Raw genomic sequence first — 22198 nt, forward strand, 5'->3', positions numbered from 1 at the left:
AAGTGGCTTCTCAGTTGATGTGTGTGTGTGTGTGTTGACATACTGTAAAATATCCCAGTCAAACAACACCCCTTTATTATACAAGAGATATTTAAATTCATTTTTATTATTACAGACAAATGAATTTAGATGTATAGACAATAATAATTATTACTTATAATAATTCACATAATAAACAAATTTTGTTCAGTAAACAGTGAAAACATGATATAAACAATGTATTTAAAATACAGTTAATGATTCGTAAATACAAAGAAGTGAAGGTTTATTGAGTTTGTTGGCTACATTACTACAATTGTTAATATGTAAATACAAAGAAGTAAAGGTTTATTGAGTTTGTTGGCTACATTACTACAATTGTTAATATGTAAATGCAAAGAAGTAAAGGTTTATTGAGTTTGTTGGCTACATTACTACAATTGTTAATATGTAAATACAAAGAAGTAAAGGTTTATTGAGTTTGTTGGCTACATTACTACAATTGTTAATATGTAAATGCAAAGAAGTAAAGGTTTATTGAGTTTGTTGGCTACATTACTACAATTGTTAATATGTAAATACAAAGAAGTAAAGGTTTATTGAGTTTGTTGGCTGCATTACTACATCTAATTTATACATAGATAAAACTATTCTGTTCCTTTATTTTAAAATATTACATTTTTATTATCATTCAGCTCGTAAGAAAGGTTCCGGTTTCCAAACTGTTTCTCTACTTTACAGAGTAAGTCCAGAATCTTCATATGGTTCAGCTCTTGTCCGTCATGTTTTAACTTTTTCCGTTGTTTAAAAACCATTATCATCTTCCAGTGTTTAAAGAATAAATTGGTAAAACCTAAGCAAAAAAAAAAAACAAACGTTTTTAACCGTCTGATCTCTGTTTATCTCTGTTTAACTGTAAAACATATAAAACTTATGAATGTTATCTGTGGAAATTATTTAAAGGTTATTAATATTATCTGTACAACTTATATGTAACTTATTATTTATACAAATTATATATACTTGTTAAGATGATTTCTATAAAGAATTAGGTAAACAGTAATTGTTGCCTGAACATATGTTTGTTTTACGTTTCATTATTATTTTTCCTTTGATGACTGATTTTATATGACTGTTTTGTTTCTTCCAGTTATAGGTTTGTATACCTGTTATTATCTTTTATCAGACTTAGTTATCAAAATAAGGTATTTTAAGATCTGTTGTTAAATATCCATAGTTATATTTCAGTTAAATTATTTATTGTCATCAGTAATAGATTATTTTTTATTAAAAACATAAATTATATCTTATTCTAAACAAATTACTTATTTAAAATGAAGTGCGTGCTGTGACGTCAGATCCAATAAACTATTTTTTCTTTGTTTGTTTGTTTTTACATTACTTTGACCTTCTCCTTTTTCTATACAGGAGCAATTGAACAAGTTGATGACCACTCTCAGGTCCACTCAACCTCATTTTGTCCGTTGTATTATTCCTAATGAAACTAAGTCACCAGGTAGAAACCCATAGTAATAGCTTAAACTTGTTGTGACTTCTTGGTCATATTAATGCTGACTTGTAAACGTCACTTTTCTTCCGTATTGCCTTTGAATGACAAAGTACTTCTTCTGTCGTTAGATTACCTTTTGACCTTGTAACGCTCTTCACTATCAACATTTTCGCTGACTATCAGTTTTGTGTGTACAAATTTTGAGACCTATTCTTCTGTGGTGACGTCCCTCTAAGAATAAAATAAGCTAAAAATGTCCCCAAATCAGTAAACAGAGATTATGTCTCGCTATAAGAGAATGACATAAATTGTGTCTTCAGAGACACAACCATATTAATTTACTATTCGCATTAAATCATGACAATAACCAAATGTACTAATGTACATCTGGTCTTGTAAATCAGTCACGTTTTTCATCTACTCAATGAGAACAGCTTCAGCAGCCCTAACATTTTAACTTGATTTCTGCAAAATCTAAAGAAAATGCCAATGTTCACGAGAATCGTCTTCTTACTTCATTTGTTGTATGATTCGATCCCATAAATCCTATATTCGTTTACAGCTGTTGCTCTTATAATCACCTAATAACCCATTCCGCTCTGGATCACAGATTAGAGATAAACCTAACACACGCAACTGAGAACCCATTTGGTTCTGGATAACAGCTGTCGTTATGGCTTACAGTGTAAACCATAGAAATATAAACTTAACCTGTTCACCTGAGAATCCATTTGGTTCTGGATTACAACTGCTATTATGGTTTAGAACTAACTCAACCTGTTCACCTAAGAACCCATTTGGTTCTGGATCACAGCTGCCTTCAAGGGTTAAAATGTAAATCATTTAAAATCACTTACTGCTACTAAACTCCAAACATTTCACTTACAAAGTTAACAACGATGTTTGTTTTTGTTGCTCATCTCTAACCTTTTAATTTATTTTTTTTATGAGAGTTTTAACGTTCCTCTGATCGTCGGTGAATTTAACAAGTTAACTGTTATCTTGTATTCAACGCTTTTTGCTTGATGTTCAACGCAGGAACAACTGAACAAGCTAATGACAACATTGAGAAGTACCGCACCTCATTTTGTTCGTTGTATCATTCCGAATGAGAATAAAGCGCCAGGTAAGAGCAAACTAGCACCTCTACCCGTAGCACTTACCATCCTAGGAGTAGTGTAGCCTTCTATCCTGGAATAGAAACTGCACGAGATTAAGCAGCAAGCTACTTTAATGTTTAGTGACCACACAAACACCTGTTGTTCCTCCTTTGAACCATGCATCACAACTGTTGTGAAAGGTTTGCCCTGGAGTATTTATGTTACAAACAATAACGTTTCTTCTACGTTTATGCCTCTTTAATTCCATGTTGACCAATAGTTTGGTAAAATTACCCTTTCTTAGACGAACCATCAATATTACAGTCACCTTGTAATATTACGGACGTTACCTTTATTTGTGAAGTAGTTCTTTTACCTTCCAGTAGATGTCACTGTATAATTTGACTATTGTAATGCAGTATAATTATTGAACTGAATGTATTAATTTAAAATTCTCAACTTTTTAATTTTCTAAACTCTTTCTTGTTCAATGTTTAATATTACTGTGTGGATGTTATAGTTTTAATTGCCACACGTAATAAGTAAACCAATGTTATATAATTACCTAGTAATGTTATACATATTATAATTTGATAACATTACCTATTAATGTTTTGGCAGGATGTGATATTGCCCAAATTTTAAATGAATATGAGTAACACCACGTTTTAAATAAATATTTCTCAATGTTATAACCGATTACTAAATTATTTTAGGTGTGATCGACTCTCACCTGGTGATGCACCAGTTAACTTGTAACGGTGTACTGGAAGGTATTCGAATCTGTCGTAAGGGGTTCCCCAACAGGATGATATATTCTGACTTCAAGCAGAGGTATATCTTTAAATGTGTTTTATTTATAAAGTAGTCGAGAAGGTTCACCTACTGTTGCCTCTGAGGTAAATTCAATTTCAGATGATTGTGTTTTGTTTGATAAACCATAATAAAAAGTTAGTAGTGTATTATTACGACTTCAATATTTCATATGTGCGTAATTTTACATAATAAATACTTTTGCTATTTAGCCATGTATTTTTTATTTTGTTCTTAAAGAGTTAACAGAGGTATTATGAAAAATACAAGTAAATATTTAACGTGTGTTTTAAACTAAATTAAGAAATACCTGCATAATAATTAACATTATCAAAGCATTATTTCTGAGTTTAACATGTTCTATTTAAGGTAATATCTTACTCAGTTTTATTAATAAGTTCGATGACGTGTTGCAGATAAATGCGCATCAAGATCTTTATAAATGGGAGATTATTTTTATTCGATGGTCTATAGAATGCTTAGTCGTTACAATAAAGACATTATTCTGTTCAACACCGTATATTCCTGTTCAATTTTAGATACACAATTTTGGCCCCCAATGCTGTGCCGAAGGGTTTTATTGATGCTAAACAAGCAACAGACAAGGTTCTGGACGCGATCCAGCTCGAAGCTAATGACTTCCGTCTGGGTATTACCAAGGCACGTAAATTTTCGACCGCCAAAGTTATTATACCCATTATCCCATTTCAGCCTCTCCTACCCCAACCTCCTTACCAAGAAACTTAGAAGGTATTCCCTGTATAGAATAAACAATTTTTTCATAATATTCTTAGTTTCACTCCTTCCTTCCGTCGCCTCATAGACTCCTTACTCCCAAATTATTCCTAAAAGAAAACTTTCTTGTCTCATTACATTCCTCATAAATATTTTTAATATGAGGCCCAGCAAGTTTTCACACCTACTAAAAATACAAACAAAAAAACGGTAAGCTTTCTTTATATTCTAGTAATTATAATTCTTCCACGACGAATCAGAAATCTCTCATTTCCACAATAATTTGTGAATATATATATATTTAAACCCGCACGTTCCCAAAATTTTGTTTTTCATTTGTAATATATTTGTGATTTTCTTTTTATAATAACGAAATTATTTAAATTCCTTATAGTCAAAACCCCCTTAGATTGCTCTCTCCCTCTCGTATTGAAAACTAACGATACCTATTGTATCTCAGTTTAGTCTGCAGTGGCGTTCGTCTAGGATAGGCGTATCTTATGTGTTGTCCACCTTGTGTGTTCCTTTCTAATTATTCTGGATAGAAAACTACCCTAATGTGGTACAATATAAACTATCGTTTTTCTGTGTGTGTGCGTGTGATTTGTAGGAACAATTCCCAGTGTCTTGGTTTGGAACAAACATTTTCTTTCAGTTGAAAATATCAAACTAATGTAACGACAGGATGTCAGTAAAAGTCAGTAAAGTTGTCATGTTACTTTATAACTTCCAGTTCGAGTCAGCACATAAGTAAATAAGTTTAACGTTAAGTGAGACGCTGCATACATTTTGATTGTTTACGCTTCTGTAAATTTGGCGAATCGGGTTTTACCGTCTTTACAATTTCACAGCAGTATTATGTTTGAAATTTTAATATTCGTAAACGTTATCGTTGCTATATAAAAAAAATTGCAATCCATCTCTTGTTCTTTATACCTGCTATACTGTTAAGAAATCTAAGCAAGACATTTTGTGTGTAATGTTGTATGTAAAGTAAAAATGTGATCACTGAAATAAGAAGTTTTAGACAGCGAGGTGAAAGATAAACAATGGGTTATGTCGTACCTAAAACTTATTATCTTATGCATACGAGATAACCTTATAATTATTTTCGCTTTTCCACTTTGCGGTTCAGGTGCTTCGTTCTAAAATAAAAGCCTTATGAATACGAGAACATTCAACACAGAAACATTTATAAAATGTACGCAGACTGTTACAATACCAAGAATATAATTATTGTTTAAATAAAGCCACATAAGACTGTCTATTCTCATTTTGGTATAAATCATTATGTTTAACATCCAGACATAATATTTTACCAGGTCAACATTGTGGATATAATATTAAAGAGAAATTCGAATCCTACAGTTTTCTACAGAAATATTATATACTTTTGATTTTAATAACGCATATGCAGAGTACATTTAGTTTAAGTTTTATTAATGACTATTGGCAGCGCCACCTATACCAGTCAAGACAAGAACTTCCATCTCCAAACCAAGCACATTGACGTTATTTTCCCATCAACTCCTCTTATAACATCCTTGTGACCATCATCTTTCTCTCAGATATGCCATCCTGGCCCCCATTACCATTCCTAAAGGACTTATCGAAGCTAAAAATACCACGGAAATAATTCTGGATCACATTCAACTGGATGAAGGCACGTAAAAAAACAAAGATACATGATAGCTTTAATTGTTTTAGTTATAGGTTCCAACAGACTTTGTCTAGGGTAAGTTACTCACTGGGGCCTCTGTTTCTATCGTTTGTTATTCACGTACATGCTAACACTACACTCTTAACCTCTTCAGTTTATGCACATATATTTATTCCTGGAATGAGCATAATTGTACTTCAGCTTTTATTTACTTCTCTGCCTAAGCACAGTGTTGATGATCAAAAGTAATTACGACATTTCGGGTGTCCCCTGGTGAGACAACGGTAAGTCCTCAGATTTACAATGCTAAAATAGCTAGTAAGTAACAATGCCTGTCATCTCTCGGTTCAGTTGCTCTTGTCGATTTTGTTCTTGAGTCGTGAACAAACAAAGTTGACAAAAGTCTGCCTTAGGTACCAGAACAAATGAAGTAACAATTCTATAGATACCTTGCACTCAAGTCACAGGTTACATACCATACTTTAAACAGTAAATACATCTTGAGGTCGCGGGGTATTTATTGGTACAGCAGCTGCACTAAATGTTTTAACTTGTAAGTTTATAGACTAGAGGAAGACATCAACACTTAATGCAAACTTTTGGGCTGTTCTAATAGAGTAGAGGACTCTCGCTGTTCTAACATACAGGCAGCCTAAAAATCAGAACAATTTTTTACAGAAAGAGACATGAATCTTGGACGGGTTATCCATCAAGTAACTCACGTGTAATATAAATGGTCATTTTTTAGATGTGTACTTAGTGACGTCGTACTGGTGACTGTCAGATGCACAATTCGGCAAACCAATCACTGGCCACGCCCAGTCCTCTAAAAGCTATGCAAGACTTTAACTTGGCTATGGCTTGCTTAGTTGCCAAATGACTAACTTTATTTTACAGATTGAGTAGGCGTAGCTACTTTTAACTATCGGTTATTATTTGTTGTAAGAGCACATTATTAAACATGATCTTAAAGAATACTGTAGTAAAGTGTGCTGATAAAAATAACGAACGTAAGAGTAGAAACAATGAAAATATTTTAATAAATTATATATAGAAAAATTTACTTAACCATTCTCACTAACTACACTGTAAATAATGTAATTAAACATTGAAATATGTTTATAATTAGCATCTAAAAAGTTTCAAATAGTTCAATAAAATGAAGGTGGTTTTTAAAGCCTTAAGACTTTTTACATATATACTGAATTAAGGAATATGAGAATTCTATGGAATATTAGTTTTCTGTTTATTCTTACTTATGTACTGAGTTAATATCCATGCATAGTATTTCACCAAATAAATATCGTGGAAATAATATTGAACAGAAATTCAAATCGTACAGTATTTTACCAAAATATACTTTGTTTTAACAACACATATTCAGAATACCTTTAGTTTACCATTTTATTAATAACTACTGACACCACCCACTGTAGAATATTACTTTTCTGTTAATTCTTACGTATATACTGAGCTAATAGAATATTACTGGTGATACTGTACTGGTTGCTACGTTACTATAATCTACCAGTTTTATGAATATGAGCAATATTTTAAATAAGAGTTATTTAATATGTTTACATCATCATTAAGACAATGAATGTTTGTGAATAAGTTTATTTTTCATGTTTGTGACACCTTCCTTTTACATACACCATCCAAGGTGTTCGTATCAAAAATCGATCAATCCAAATAATGTGAATGTAAAGTAAAAGTTTGGCCTGGCATGGCCGAGCGCGTAAGGCGTGCGACTCGTAATCCGAGGGTCGCGGGTTCGTGCCCGCGTCGCGCTAAACATGCTCGCCCTCTCAGCCGTGGGGTGTATAATGTGACGGTCAATCCCACTATTCGTCGGTAAAAGAGTAGCCCAAGAGTTGGCGGTGGGTGGTGATGACTAGCTGCCTTCCTTCTAGTCTTACACTGCTAAATTAGGGACGGCTAGCACAGATAGCCCTTGTGTAGCTTTGTGCGAAATTCCAAAACAAAAAAGAACGATTTGGTTTCACTTTGTTATTTTTATGACTTATTTTGTATATAGTGGGTAATTACAATCAAAAACAAAATAACCTCAGAAAAAGATATTTATACGTATTGACTCACAAGATTTCTATAGAACATAATGTTAATAAGTAGTTTAAACATACATAAAACGCCATATAAGTCTTCATGTTTCCTGCTTCCGCTGTTGCGCCAGAACTAACCCTTTCTTATCCTTTTCTAATATGTATGTTTCTACCTTTAAGTTTCAATTCCATTATTGTATGTTTTCTCACTATCTACAAGGTAAGTTTATTTATATATTTCATAGTTTTGTGTCGAAGTTCCTGTACAGGTAAGTTTCATATTAATAATTCTTGTTTACATCGTCTATAATACAATAAAATGTTTATTATTTCATTAAAAGTATTAAAGCATTTCGTAAGCCTGATGTATATTAATCATCAAAAAGTGTCATATTTTGTAACTTCCAAACGAGGTTTCAGTGTATGTAGCACAGCTTTTTAGTTGTAACGTAAAATGTTATTGCACTGACTTCATGTTGTAACCTGGATTTTACTCCTGCGTAACAAATTTTAATATTAATATATGAAACTTGGGTAACTAACGAGCTGTTATGACACAAAAATACTGTTTGATAAAACCATATTATAGCAATACCTAACTTCGTGATACATCTCAATGAAGAAAGAAATAAGTAAAATAAAACATTACTGTATATAACCAGGTCTTCTTCCGAGCTGGAGTGTTGGGTAGATTGGAGGAGATGCGAGACGAGCGTCTTGCTAAGATCATGACTTGGCTACAGTCTTGGATCAGATGGTACCAGTGTAAGAAGGAGTTCAAGAAGTTACAGGAACAGAGGTATCATGATGTCTAGTTCTTCTTTTAAACCATTGTAACATGTTGTGTTTGTTTGTATTGAAAAACGTAGGGCATTATTGCAAACATTGTCCGTATAAGTTACAGAACTTAAGGTAGTTATGTCATGGAAGAGTTGAGGACCAAATCCTATACAGTTGGTTATAGACCCGGATTAAAATAGTTAGGGAAATTCTAACGTTTTTATTTAATTATTTCAGGATCGCCTTGTTGATCATCCAGAGAAACCTTCGAAAGTTCTTGCAGTTGAGGAACTGGTTGTGGTGGAAACTGTACTCCAAGGTAGCCAATTGTTTTATCTCAAATAAGTCAGTGTATCGAAGTTTTTAAATCAAAGAAACAAAATAAAAAAGCACGAGAAACGTTCTTGAACAACTATCTATTTTTTTTTTTTTTTATGAATAGCTAGCGCTTATGGATTTGAATAAGGACGGTTAGGTTTGTAGGTAATCGGTTTGGTTAAACTGGTGTACTATCCACAGGTCAAACCTCTTCTCAGCATCGCAAGGGTGGAAGACGAACTGCGGGCTCTGGAGGAGAAACTGAAAAAAGAGCATGAGGCCTTCGAGAAGGAAGAAAAGCTTCGCAAGGAGCTGGAGTCTCAGAACGTTAAGCTCCTCCAGGAGAAAAACGACCTGTTTCTTCAGTTAGATGCCGAAAGGTCCCAGTCCGGAGACATAGAAGAACGATTAGCTAAAGCTATGTCTCAGAAAGGAGACCTCGAAAGCCAGCTGCAGGTAAGAGAACGTTCTAGCCGTTAAATGAATATATTTAAGGAGCTCCAGTAATGTTAGTTACTTTGGTTCTCTCTACTTTTTCAAATAGAGTGACTGAACTCAATTTGTTTCTTAAATTACGAAGGGTTAGTTTTTTGTTTTCTCTTAGCTTTTAAAACAATATTAAGAAATCTGTGTGGAAGTTTAAAACGTTACTAGTTCTCACATGTTATAATGGGAGGTAGAATCATGTAAACAAACACTGGGCTTTTTCTTAAACAAATAAAAAATAAATAAATTTAAGCTTGAAAACGAACGCTACGATTTTAGCCTTTGGTTACATTTTGTTATTGCTTAAACTATAATTGTTCCAACCGTATTAAAATGGAAGAAATCCCAGCAAACGAACCTACCCATAACTGCGAAGACAGATGAACAAACCAAGCCAGTGTGTTCGAAAGTAGTTATACACAAGAACTATTGTAACCGATATAAAAAAATGAAAATAACGAAGTAGAAGGTTTCACAGATGTTGACACTTACACACAGGAACTTCAAGAACGTCTGGCTCAAGAGGAGGATGCTCACCATCAAGTCAATCAGACTAAAAAGAAGCTAGAATCAGACATATCAGGGCTGAAGAAAGATATTGAAGATTTGGAACTTGCCCTACAGAAAGTAAGTGAAACTTTTACGCTACAAATGTGTCCGAGAGGTTCATAAACATGAAAACCTTTAAATCTAGTTATAAATGCACTCAAATTATTTTAATAAACGTTAAGTTTTTTGGAAAACTTGTTTTAAAAATAATGTTTACTAATTATCATTACAGTTACTACTGTTTTAAAGGTTTTTTCTCATTTTTATTACGACTTTTACGAGCTATTTAAAGTTTGATTTTTATTGCTTTCCATTCTACATTTAGTAAAGCTCAGTTTTCTCTTCAGTTTAATGAGTGAGTCAGAACCTAATCTTATCTCTGTGTCAGTTTGCAGTTTAAAACTGCAATAACTGACTGTTGCGCTTTTCTCATAATTAAACTGCATTAAATGGACCAAAACTAAACCCGTCGTGATACAAAACAAGACCACAAAGGACCCAGACAAAGCTTATTTTAACAATGTTGTATTCTAAAGCTATTCTAAAGACAAGGCTACATAGAACCAAAATAAATATAATTTTAATAGTGTAACATTTTAAATGTAAGTTACACCTGGGCCAAATATAAGGCATAAAAGACCAAAATAAAGGTTATTGAACAATGAAATGTTTTAAATGTATTTATCCCAAGCCCAACAAAACAAGGCTATAAAGGATAAAAACAAAGATTGTTTAAAAATGTAATATTTCAACTGTATTTCCACTTCAGCATAACAAAAAAACAACAACAAAAACTACAAACGATTAAAACGAAGGTAATTTTAGTAATGTAAAAGGTTTAATCTAGGCATAGCAAAACAAGGCTACAAGCGATTAAAATGAAGGGTATTTTAGCAATGTAATATTTTGAATCTAGGCCCATCAAGACCAGACTACAATGTTATTTAACAATGTAATATTTTTAACCTAGGCCGAACAAGATAAGGCTACAAAAGACCACCAAATTCGTAATCTAAACGATGAAATCGCTCATCAAGATGAACTCATTCAAAAACTCACCAAAGAAAAGAAGCACCTACAAGAAGTAAACCAGGTTCGTGCTATTGGTCAACTAAAGGTTGTTGTACTAGGCTATGTTTGGTGATTAGCTAAAATAATGCTTTATTCTCGTAAATATCCTATTTTAAGTTAATGTATAATATTCAAGTACGACTTACATTGTAGTAGCATGAAAACATCACCTTTTTTTTAATACTGTGTTTTATACAAGTACAACCTAATAAATTCAATCCTTGATATTTATATTTAAGAATGATTTATTAACAAAAACGAAATAAATGCCCTTTTAATCAACAGAAAACCGCCGAGGACCTGCAAGCTTCCGAAGACAAGGTCAATCATTTAAATAAAGTTAAGGCCAAACTGGAACAAACTCTTGATGAGGTAAGTTTTTATACATTTATTGTATAGAAATATATATATATATATATACGTATAACCTTAAATCCCTATTTCTCGTTACCGAGTTTACAGGAAGACTTCTTGTACAATCTACTGTGGTAAAAAGTTGGTGAAGTTTGTTAGAATTGCTACGTTCTACTCTTTAAATGCATGTTACTAAAACTTCATTACACGTTAACGAAAAGAATAATGTAAAAGTTAGAGACATCAGTTACAGATTAATAGCGTGTGCGGGCTTTTGAAAGTAGTTGTACATGAAAATTTTAGAAATCTCCAGTTTCAACATAATCTCCCAAGTAAAGAAGTTAACATTATTTTTGTAGTTAGAGGACAATCTCGAGCGGGAAAAGAAACAGCGTGGAGACCTCGAGAAGACCAAGAGGAAGGTGGAAGGAGATTTGAAACTAGCACAAGAAGCTATAGTGGACTTAGAAAAGAATAAAAAAGAATTAGAACAAAGCCTTCAAAGGTTTGTCTCCACGTCTGTTTTGGTGCTTTTATTGACATGAAAAGTCTGAATATATTCAAAATGCATATAACTGCCAGGGATTAGTTTACAATATTGGACACGAGATTGTTTCACAATTTGCATTTTGTTCAAGTCTTTTAGTTACGGTAAACGTTCAAATCAGTCTATAAAACGTGTATTAGGTGTCTTATCCATAAGCGACTCGTGTATTTCGAGGAAGTTTATAAGTTACTGAGTGCTTAGACAAGACTTTAACATGTGCCATAACTAGTAATATTAATAATGTCCTCGTCTACAGGAAGGACAAGGAGATGGCTAGTCTTGCAGCCAAGCTGGAAGACGAGCAAAGCTTAGTTGCCAAGCTACAAAAACAGATCAAAGAACTTCAGGTACTGTTTGTTTTAAACAATTTCTTGACAGACACTTAAATTATCAGTCATAAGTTAAACAAAAATATCACAACATTAATCTATTTTGGTTAGAACACAGCAGTTGCTCTTGGTTTAAACAAACTAATGAAACAATGCATTCTAACCTTAATTAGTAAAAACCTAATAAAATTATCGTGAAATATATTGAAGTCACAAGTGAAATTAATATTTGTTTTTCCGAACTCTATATATTTACCATCTTTCAAATATCTAACATCTAATGTCATAAAGTTATTAAGGAAATTTTATACGTTTGTAAATATTAATAAAATATTTAATAAATGAAGTTAAAAACATTGTTGAATTATTTCTGACGAAGAACAAATATTGAAAGCTTGAAACTGGAAAATATTGGATAAATATATAAAACTTGCTGATTTCTAAACGTTTATGTATCTTTAAACTAACAGGCTAGGATAGAAGAACTGGAGGAAGAACTGGAAGCTGAAAGACAAGCCAGAGCTAAGGTAAGATATAACTATGTGGACCTCAAACATTTTACTTTAGTTAAACAGTTGCAAGGGTACGAATGTATTTCAAATCAGTTGTCTGAGATGAATCATAGTTAATGTATCTGAGAAGAGGAGGGCCAGAGGTTCATATCGTATTTGTATTTGTAATATGATCGTGGACTCTTTGTGACTATACAGTGTGTGTGGGTAGATATCAAATATTTTCACCGAATCTCTGAGATGGCATGAACAAGGTCTAGCGTTTGTTTGGTTTTCTTCTTTTAAGCTTGTGGTTTGCAGGTCTGTAACTTATTTCTTATGTAAAGAAAATCATGTGAGGCTGAGGAATGGTCATGAAATTACTGAAAGTTCTCCTAAAAAAATAATTATGAAAGAAAAAATTAATAACATTTCAAATATCTATGTGTAATTCAAAAAAGTCTTATATTTGTGTTTTCAGGCAGAGAAGCAGAGAGCAGATCTTGCTAGGGAACTTGAAGAACTAAGTGAAAGACTTGACGAAGCAGGTGGCGCCACCTCTGCACAGGTTTGTTTTACTTCAAGACGCGATCTTACTGTAGTAGTTTGATTACATATTTCACCGGAGGTATTTCAGAAAAAAATTAAATAGGTGATAAGTTTGCCGTATGTGTGTCAAATAATTAAAATACAAAACTTTCTCTCCCTGCCAAATAAATATTATTACTTGTTTCACACCTCTTCTCTCCCCTACAAAATAAATCTTATTTTACTTGTTTCACATCTCTTCTCTCCCTACTAAATAAATGTTATTGCATGTTTCACACCTCCTCAGATTGAACTGAACAAGCGGCGAGAAGCTGAACTAGCCAAACTGAAACGTGATTTAGAGGAAAGTAGTCTTCAGCATGAACAAGTTCTGTCGAATCTGAGAAAGAAACACAACGACACTGTTACTGAACTCAGTGAACAAATAGATCAGCTTAACAAGCACAAAGCCAAGTACGATATTCATTTGTTTGTCTTTTCTGTATTATATCTTACAAAATGTCTCATTCTCCTTCCTTTGATTTGACTTAAACATTTAATAACCATTTTATAGTTGAACGTTTACTGTGATCTTTGAACTGAAGACTTATCACTTTGACCTGATCATCCGGAAATAAACTTATTTTTTATATTTTCGATTGTGCAATGACTCGTGTAAACTCGAGGTTAGATTCATGTTATCGGCTATTTGTCATTCCATATCTCTTAATCTTACAGGGTCGATAAGGAGAAAGCTCAGATGAAAGGTGAGCTCGAGGACTTACGATCAAGTGTGGACCACGTTAACAAGGAGAAGGTAATATAAGCCATGCTGTCTCACGTGGCTATGTGCATGTGTGAACTCTACCTGCTTGACTCCTATAAATATTTTATTAATCAGTCTTCCAGGTAACCAGGAACTAACTGATGTTTAATACGTGTATAATGTCAAGACATTAAAAGAATTTATTTGGCCATACTTAGCAATGTATGTGAATGTCAAAACAGCAACTGACACACACCATCTCTAACTATTCCAGCTATTGCTGGAAAAGTTGCTCACGGGTTTTTAAGGTTAACAAACACGTCTTGAACATGATAACCTGTAACATGGTGCACGTGTGAGATATTATTGGAAAAGTCTGTGTGTTTAGTTGCTCCTTCAAGAAATGTCATTTCTGTTTATTTTGTCATGTGTGTTTAACATACGTTAGGCCAAGAGCGCGAGCGAATAACTGTGAAAATGGATGACCTGCACGTTCTCTTCAACAGTGCTTGCAAATCGCAGGTACTTTAACTGTTTTATATTATTCTGTTGGTTTTCACTACTTATAATCCTGTTTATTCATTGTTACAAGTCACAAGTACCTTAACTGTTTTATATAATTATGTTAGTCCTCACTACTTAAAATCCTATATAACAAATTATTTTACTTTGCTAAACCAATCTTTTTAGAGATATCTAACTATTGTATATCTGTATTCTAAGGATTGTAAGATGTTAGTATAGTTACATTACATTAAATAAAACTTATGTCATTCTCTCTGTATACTGAATGATTTGGTAATATGGAAATCTCCGTTTATTAGGCTAATGCCGAAAAGAATTCCAAACAAATGGAGATCCAGCTTCAAGATCTGCAGCACAAGTTGGACGAGTCTGTCCGTTCACTTGGAGACTTCGATGCCTCCAAAAAGAAGTTAACTGCAGAAAATGCCGAAATGCAGAGGCAGCTAGAAGATGCAGAGTCTCAGGTGGCTCAACTGAGTAAGATGAAAATGTCTTATCTGACTCAACTTGAAGAGGCCAGAAGAGTAGCTGACGAGGAGAGCAGGGTATGTGCAGTGATCTGATTAAATATCGGAGATAAATAAAATATGTCGTCTGGAAAAGTTTATTTATCGAATTAGTTACATAACGACAATTTCTTCTATAAATCACTTGAAAATAAATTCACCCCATCTTCATGTGAACATTGGAAAAATATTGAAAAAATTACATTTGTCTTACCTGAGAAGGAGAAATAACTATATCTGATAACATAACGGAGTCCTCAATAGCCGCGACACTTGAAATTATTTCAGGTAGTATTGGAGCAAATTAATCTATTTGGCCTTTTTTATCTCCTTTTTATGAACAATATATTTTGTGCGAAAGCAATACTAAGCACGTATACCCTACCCACATTTATTGCTCATCAGGATCACCATCAGCCTATCCTCAAATTGACATTGTTTTGGCAGGATTAGATTATATTAATTCATGCGATCTTGGATATCGTTAAATAATCAGTCGAAAGAGTTTGACTTCCTGAGTCCAAAACTGTTATTAGACATCAAATCGATCTAGAGATGACGAAGCTATGAGCTAAAGGTTTGTACTTGAAAAACAAACAAAAAATAAAGAGTCGTTATATAAGCCACTATGCCGCGGCTAAAAATGTAAAAGGGATGTTTTATTTTCTGTTGAAGGGGTGTAATCCTTAGCCAATAAGAGTCTTCATTAAAATAGTTGTTGATTTTTTATTATCCAACCAGACACAGATAAAGCTCATTATTGAGTGGGTTAGCCAATGATTACGATCCTTGTCCCGAATCTGGACAAATCAAATGACAGATTAAACGGAATCCCCTTATGAGGTTTAGCAGGCCCACTAAATGTTAGTAAACAAATGTTAGTGTTAACATGCCTGTAAACATCAATATATTTAGCTCTTTTTTATCTGGGCCCCTAGGAACGTGCAGCGGTGACTGGTAAATATAGAAATTTGGAACATGACTTGGACGGCATGAAGGAACAGTTGGAAGAGGAACAAGAGGCCAAAGCTGACCTCCAGCGACAACTCAGTAAAGCCAACGCTGAAGCTCAGTTGTGGCGATCCAAGTACGAGAGTGAAGGCCTAGCCAGAGTCGAGGAACTTGAAGATTCTAAGTAAGAAATCAACATCTGTAGACGTAAAGTAAATCATTTGAAAAATCTCCTGTACACGTAAACTAAATCGTGTGAAACTTCTCTTGTAGACGTAAACTAAGTCATATGAAACACCTCTCGTAGACGTAAACTAAATCGTGTGAAATTTCTCTTGCAGACGTAAACTTCAGGCCAAACTGGAAGAGGTCGAACAATGTATGGAACAGACGAATGCCAGATGCAGCGGTTTGGAAAAGACAAAGTCCCGATTGCAAGGAGAAATTGAAGACATGTCTATAGAAGTGGATAGAGTAAGTTTGTGTGAAACCTCCAGAACTAACCTAGAGACACGTTTGTACATTTTTAAGAAGTAAAACTAATGTTTGTGATCATCGAAAGAGAAACTGTAAAACAAATTAACCTTTAATATTATTGAAGTACGAGTTGGTTAACATTAACTACATAGTTAAATGAACCCTTGCCTTGTATGTAGAATACAGGCAGCTGTGATATCTCAAGGTATTATAGAATGTTAGATAATTTCGTACGATAGTCACTTAATGATTGTATGAGGTATACGCAACTTTAAATGGTGCGACGAAGATACTAAATATTATTACACTGAATACATCATTGCATTTTGTTCTAGGCTAATAACCTCGCCGCCACCCTCGAGAAGAAACAGAAGTCCTTCGATAAAACCATAGCTGAATGGAAGCAGAAAGTGGACGACCTGGCAGCAGAACTGGATGCCTCTCAGCGAGAATGTCGAGACTATTCTACCGAACTCTTTAAACTTCGGGCTTCGTTCGAGGAGAGTCAAGAACAGCACGAGGCTATCAAGCGAGAAAATAAAAACTTACAAGGTGAGAAAGACAGTGCTTATGAAAACACCGTATTCTAAGCTAACTTCACGAAATACTAAATATAGGTTAAAATATGATTAGTAAACACTTATTATATGTCGACTAAACACACCCAAAACATCTTTATATTTCTCAACATTTATTAAAATATCACATCATTAAAATAACATCGTTTTATTGTATTATTTCTTACATTTTATTAACCTTTTAGTAATATTTTTAATATAAAGATTAGTTTAATCAAAACCCAGTTTGTCAGTAGTATCCTGTCAGTGTTCGTTGATTACGTTAATATCTTTTGAAATCGGTGAAGATGAAATTAAAGACCTGGTGGACCAGCTTGGCGAGGGAGGTAGAAACGTGCACGAGCTAGAAAAGGCTAGGAAGAGACTGGAAATGGAGAAAGAAGAGCTCCAAGCAGCTCTAGAAGAGGCAGAGGCTGCTCTGGAACAAGAAGAAAATAAGGTGCTCCGAGCCCAGCTGGAACTGTCTCAAGTACGACAGGAGATCGACAGGAGGATTCAGGAGAAGGAGGAAGAATTTGAAAACACCAGGTAACTGGAGAAATGCTATAGTTGTAATTACAAGTGGGTCACTTAGTGCTGGATGAAACTGGTTCACGGATTAAATGAACTTGTTTTTAAATCAATTACAGGAAAAACCACCAGCGAGCAATTGATTCAATGCAAGCTAGTCTGGAGGCCGAAGCTAGAGGGAAGGCCGAAGCTCTGAGGATGAAGAAGAAACTAGAAAGTGACATCAATGAACTGGAGATAGCTCTGGACCACGCCAACAAGGCGAACGCAGAGGCCCAGAAGAACATAAAGAGATATCAACAGACCATCAAAGAACTCCAACAAGCGGTGGAGGACGAACAGAGGGCTCGAGATGAACTAAGAGAACAACACGCCATGGCTGAGAGACGTTCTCATGCTTTACAAGGGGAATTAGATGAAACCCGGCAGTTGCTAGAACAGGTGAGACACCTTTATACAGTTGGCATTCACGTAACCTTTATATACGTATATATACACACACACACACACACACACACACACTACACGAGTAACGACTATAGGTAGCTATCCTACCAGTTATCCTTTTACATGTAGTTGACTTAACCCTAAGATTCGAATTCTATTGAAACTTAATAATGTATTCTGGATCAATTATGAATACAGGTTAATTTATCTTATATAAACACAGTTTTCTATGAATTGTTGGTACACTACAGTTGTTCTAATTACTGTATGGTGTATTGAATGTTGACATCATTACATTGTTGGTACACTACAGTTATTTTAATTACTGTATGGTATATTGAATGCTGACATCATTACATTGTTGGTACACTACAGTTGTTCTAATTACTGTATGGTGTATTGAATGTTGACATCATTACATTGTTGGTACACTACAGTTATTTTAATTACTGTATGGTATATTGAATGCTGACATCATTACATTGTTGGTACACTACAGTTGTTCTAATTACTGTATGGTGTATTGAATGTTGACATCATTACATTGTTGGTACACTACAGTTATTTTAATTACTGTATAGTATATTGAATGCTGACATCATTACATTGTTGGTACACTACAGTTGTTCTAATTACTGTGTGGTATATTGAATGTTGACATCATTACATTGTTGGTACACTACAGTTATTTTAATTACTGTATGGTATATTGAATGCTGACATCATTACATTGTTGGTACACTACAGTTGTTCTAATTACTGTATGGTGTATTGAATATTGACATCATTACATTGTTGGTACACTACAGTTATTTTAATTACTGTATGGTATATTGAATGTTGATATCATTACATTGTTTTATGTATATGGTTTAGTCTGATCGTGGTCGTCGCGCAGCTGAGTCTGAACTATCCGATGCTCACGAACAAATGAACGAGATGTCAGCAAACAATGCGTCTCTGTCCATGGCCAAGAGAAAATTGGAGGGGGAGATGCAGGCTTTACAGGTGAGATGATATATTAGAGAGCCAGGCTTTACAGGTGAGATGATATACTAGAGAACCAGGCATTACAGGTGAGATGATATACTAGAGAACCAGGCATTACAGGTGAGATGATATACTAGAGAACTAGGCTTTCCAGGTAAGATGATATACTGGGGAGCCAAACTTTACTGTTGAAGGGTATACCAGAGATCCAGAAAGTTTAGTAACTTAATGTTATACAGGTTATTGGACATAATATGATGGATATAGGTTACAAATGACTGATCACATGATAGATGTAACCCACAGGCGAATAAAGATTCGTTCCGTCTTTTCCGTTAGGCGGATCTTGATGAAATGTTGAATGAAGCCAAGCAGTCAGAAGAGAAGGCCAAGAAGGCTATGGTTGACGCTGCACGGTTAGCTGACGAACTGAGGGCTGAACAGGAGCACGCCCAGCAGCAGGAGAAGATGCGCAAAGCATTGGAGGCTCAGATGAAGGAACTACAAGTCCGGCTGGATGAGGCTGAGGCAGCAGCACTTAAAGGTGGCAGGAAAATTATCCAGAAACTGGAGCAAAAGGTGAGCGAATAAAACATTGTTAGTTGTTTAAACCCTCCATACAGAGAGTTTGATGTAACAACAGCAAGATCTTGAAGATCCAATAATGGAAACAATCAGTTATGGTTAAACATTGCATCTAGGTTTGTACAGAAATCAAGTAACTTACAAAGTATATTGTTACCTCCAGGGGGTGTTACACTAAAATTTTGCGAAATATCTACACTTGGATAACTTGGAAATAATTTGAAAGTGTGAAGATGTTAATGTGATTTCTTTAAAAATATTGGAAAATACGTCATGTTACTGTTATGTATGGATTCATATGGTACAGTTTTATTACCAGTGAATTAGTTGGGAACTTGGAAGTTCATTTGTTAAAATGTTTTGTACCACTAAATTGTTTGGCATTAATGAAATATGAAATACAGTGAAGAGTTTTCTGCCAGTAATTTCGTTGGAAAAAAATGAAAGATGGTACATTTTGGTACCAATTTTGAAGTTTTAGTTGATAGTTATTGGTACCAGTTTAGAGGTTTTAATTGGTACATTTTGGTATTAGTTTTGAAGTTTTAGTTGGTACATTTTACTGCCAGTTTAGAGATTTAAAATGAATGATTTCGGTACCATTTCAGAAGTTTTAGGTTAATTTTAAGTGAATATCCTTAGCTAACTATACAAAGTTATTTCAATAATAAAATATATCGAATATATGTTAGATATTTTAACTTAATAATGATTAAACTGAAATAAATTTCTTTTAGTAAGCACAAAAATTAATTGTTATTTGAAACTTATGATCTTTTAAGTTTTCTGTTAATGTTTGCTCCGTACAAACGTATTTGTTGCAGGTGCGTGAATTAGAAACCGAGTTGGAGAATGAACAGCGCCGTCACGCGGACGCTGCGAAGAACGCAAGAAAGGGAGAGCGGCGAATTAAAGAATTACAGTTCCAAGCAGACGAAGACCGGAAGAATCACGAACGTATGCAAGATCTTGTTGATAAACTCCAGCAAAAAATCAAAACATACAAGAGACAAATCGAAGAAGCTGTAAGATTTTTTTTCTTAGAGAGAAAGAATCATAAATATTGCGAAATTACCTGCATGCTATATATATATATATATATTATCATTTACTATGATCTAAACATAGGATGTACAGAAGCTTAGTAATATTAAGCTGCAGAATATATATAGAAATGATAAGAATAGGCTTAGTTGTAATAAATCTACACAATATATTTAAAAAGGATCAAATTAGGCTTAGATGTAGTAGTTATTGTTTTGAATTAAGTATAAAGCTACACAATGGGATATTTGTGCTCTGCCCATCACGGGTATCGAAAGCGGGTTTTTTGTGGTTGTAAGTCCGCAGACATACCGCTGAGCCACTGGGGGGCTAGCTGTAGTACAGCTGCATAATGTATATAGAAAAGATAAGAGTTAGTTATCACAAAGCTACAAAATGTATATAGAAAATATAAAATAAGACCTGGTTTTAACAAAGCTGTAGAATGTACTGTATAAAAAAGATAAATTAAGGCTTAGTTTTTAAATCTGTAGAATGTATGTAGACAAGAGTTAGTTGTGTAAGTAGAATTTCTAAAGGTGTTTGCTGTTCGCTTTTGAAATTCAGTTACTAACAACGTGTAGCAGGACTTATAGCAGCAATTTCTTTTCGTAGACGTTTGGATGTGTAATCAGTCATTAAGAGACTTCGTGTACAAAAGGTGTACATGTATGTTTCTATAATACTCGTCAATCGTAAATTCAAAAGGGTTGTTAAAGCTAAGGTTTCAGATAACGTTGACGTTACATATAAATTATTCATAATTTGAAACTTAAATACAATTATTTTATTTTTCTACCTTTCCCTTTCTGTTGGTTGAGTTTTAGTTTTAATGAGAAGAAAACTTCTGAGAATAAACACAGCAGGAAAAACGCTTCCAACAACAAACGTAGTAAAGAAAGCACTTCTAACAACAAATGCAGTTGAAAAAAACACTTGACAATAAACGCAATAGATAAAACAATTCTAACAATAAACACAGTATTTGATTATTTTCGCATTGCTAGTCCTGACAATGAGTACAACACCTCATGTTTCAACTTCTGACAATAAACCTAGAAGATGAGATTTAACAATGAACACTATAGTTCAAGCCTTACCTTATGTTGTCGTCATGTTCTCTTCCTTCACTGCAGGAAGAAATCGCCGCTCTTAACTTAGCCAAATTCCGTAAGGTTCAACAAGAAATGGAAGATGCTGAAGAAAGGGCTGACATGGCAGAGAACGCCCTGGCTAAATTACGGGCAAGAAATCGTAGCTCCGCTTCTGCAGGTCGAGGAATGAGTCCAGGGGTAAGTAAAAAACGTCCCCCCAGAGGGCAGACTTCATCACTCATCTTCAAAATTGTTGAAGTACTAGATGTTTTTATCGGCAAAGAAATTTCCCACAAAGGGAAGGTTAGAGTGTCAAACATATAAGCTAATGAAGATATCATCCCTTATTATTACAAATGGTTAGAGTTTTACCAAACATATTAACCAATGAAGAGGGTCCATCCCTTCTTTT

At 34.1% G+C, this 22198-nt stretch overlaps 1 protein-coding gene and 1 long non-coding RNA gene across 22 annotated transcripts in view; one reads left to right on the top strand and one right to left on the bottom strand.

Moving 5' to 3' along the window:
- LOC143239745 (myosin heavy chain, muscle-like) overlaps nucleotides 1–22198 on the top strand; it is a 40788-nt gene that overhangs the window by 17100 nt on the left and 1490 nt on the right. For 16 of the 21 annotated variants that reach the window (XM_076481185.1, XM_076481187.1, XM_076481181.1 and 13 more), the window contains 26 exons: nucleotides 675–721; nucleotides 1408–1495; nucleotides 3306–3423; nucleotides 3942–4062; nucleotides 8523–8659; nucleotides 8878–8959; nucleotides 9160–9414; nucleotides 9943–10071; nucleotides 10964–11086; nucleotides 11350–11436; nucleotides 11778–11923; nucleotides 12222–12312; nucleotides 12765–12821; nucleotides 13267–13353; nucleotides 13621–13787; nucleotides 14052–14130; nucleotides 14904–15149; nucleotides 16049–16245; nucleotides 16403–16535; nucleotides 16874–17090; nucleotides 17404–17644; nucleotides 17746–18067; nucleotides 18950–19081; nucleotides 19403–19642; nucleotides 20473–20673; nucleotides 21829–21984. In XM_076481185.1, the coding sequence (XP_076337300.1) occupies nucleotides 675–721; nucleotides 1408–1495; nucleotides 3306–3423; nucleotides 3942–4062; nucleotides 8523–8659; nucleotides 8878–8959; nucleotides 9160–9414; nucleotides 9943–10071; nucleotides 10964–11086; nucleotides 11350–11436; nucleotides 11778–11923; nucleotides 12222–12312; nucleotides 12765–12821; nucleotides 13267–13353; nucleotides 13621–13787; nucleotides 14052–14130; nucleotides 14904–15149; nucleotides 16049–16245; nucleotides 16403–16535; nucleotides 16874–17090; nucleotides 17404–17644; nucleotides 17746–18067; nucleotides 18950–19081; nucleotides 19403–19642; nucleotides 20473–20673; nucleotides 21829–21984 (3899 nt within the window). Of the gene's footprint in view, nucleotides 1–674; nucleotides 722–1407; nucleotides 1496–2527; nucleotides 2616–3305; nucleotides 3424–3941; nucleotides 4063–8522; nucleotides 8660–8877; nucleotides 8960–9159; nucleotides 9415–9942; nucleotides 10072–10963; nucleotides 11087–11349; nucleotides 11437–11777; nucleotides 11924–12221; nucleotides 12313–12764; nucleotides 12822–13266; nucleotides 13354–13620; nucleotides 13788–14051; nucleotides 14131–14903; nucleotides 15150–16048; nucleotides 16246–16402; nucleotides 16536–16873; nucleotides 17091–17403; nucleotides 17645–17745; nucleotides 18068–18949; nucleotides 19116–19402; nucleotides 19643–20472; nucleotides 20674–21828; nucleotides 21985–22198 lie in introns of all 21 variants that reach the window. The other 5 variants (XM_076481188.1, XM_076481189.1, XM_076481197.1 and 2 more) reach the window with 2 other exon arrangements.
- LOC143239747 (uncharacterized) lies at nucleotides 87–21927 on the bottom strand. The gene is made up of 2 exons (XR_013021347.1): nucleotides 21793–21927; nucleotides 87–832 (listed from the first exon to the last, which is right to left on the bottom strand). It is a non-coding gene; the product is annotated as an uncharacterized LOC143239747 (long non-coding RNA).

The sequence above is a fragment of the Tachypleus tridentatus genome, chromosome 13, assembly GCF_004210375.1.
Source record: "Tachypleus tridentatus isolate NWPU-2018 chromosome 13, ASM421037v1, whole genome shotgun sequence".
NCBI classification, from domain to species: domain Eukaryota; kingdom Metazoa; phylum Arthropoda; class Merostomata; order Xiphosura; family Limulidae; genus Tachypleus; species Tachypleus tridentatus.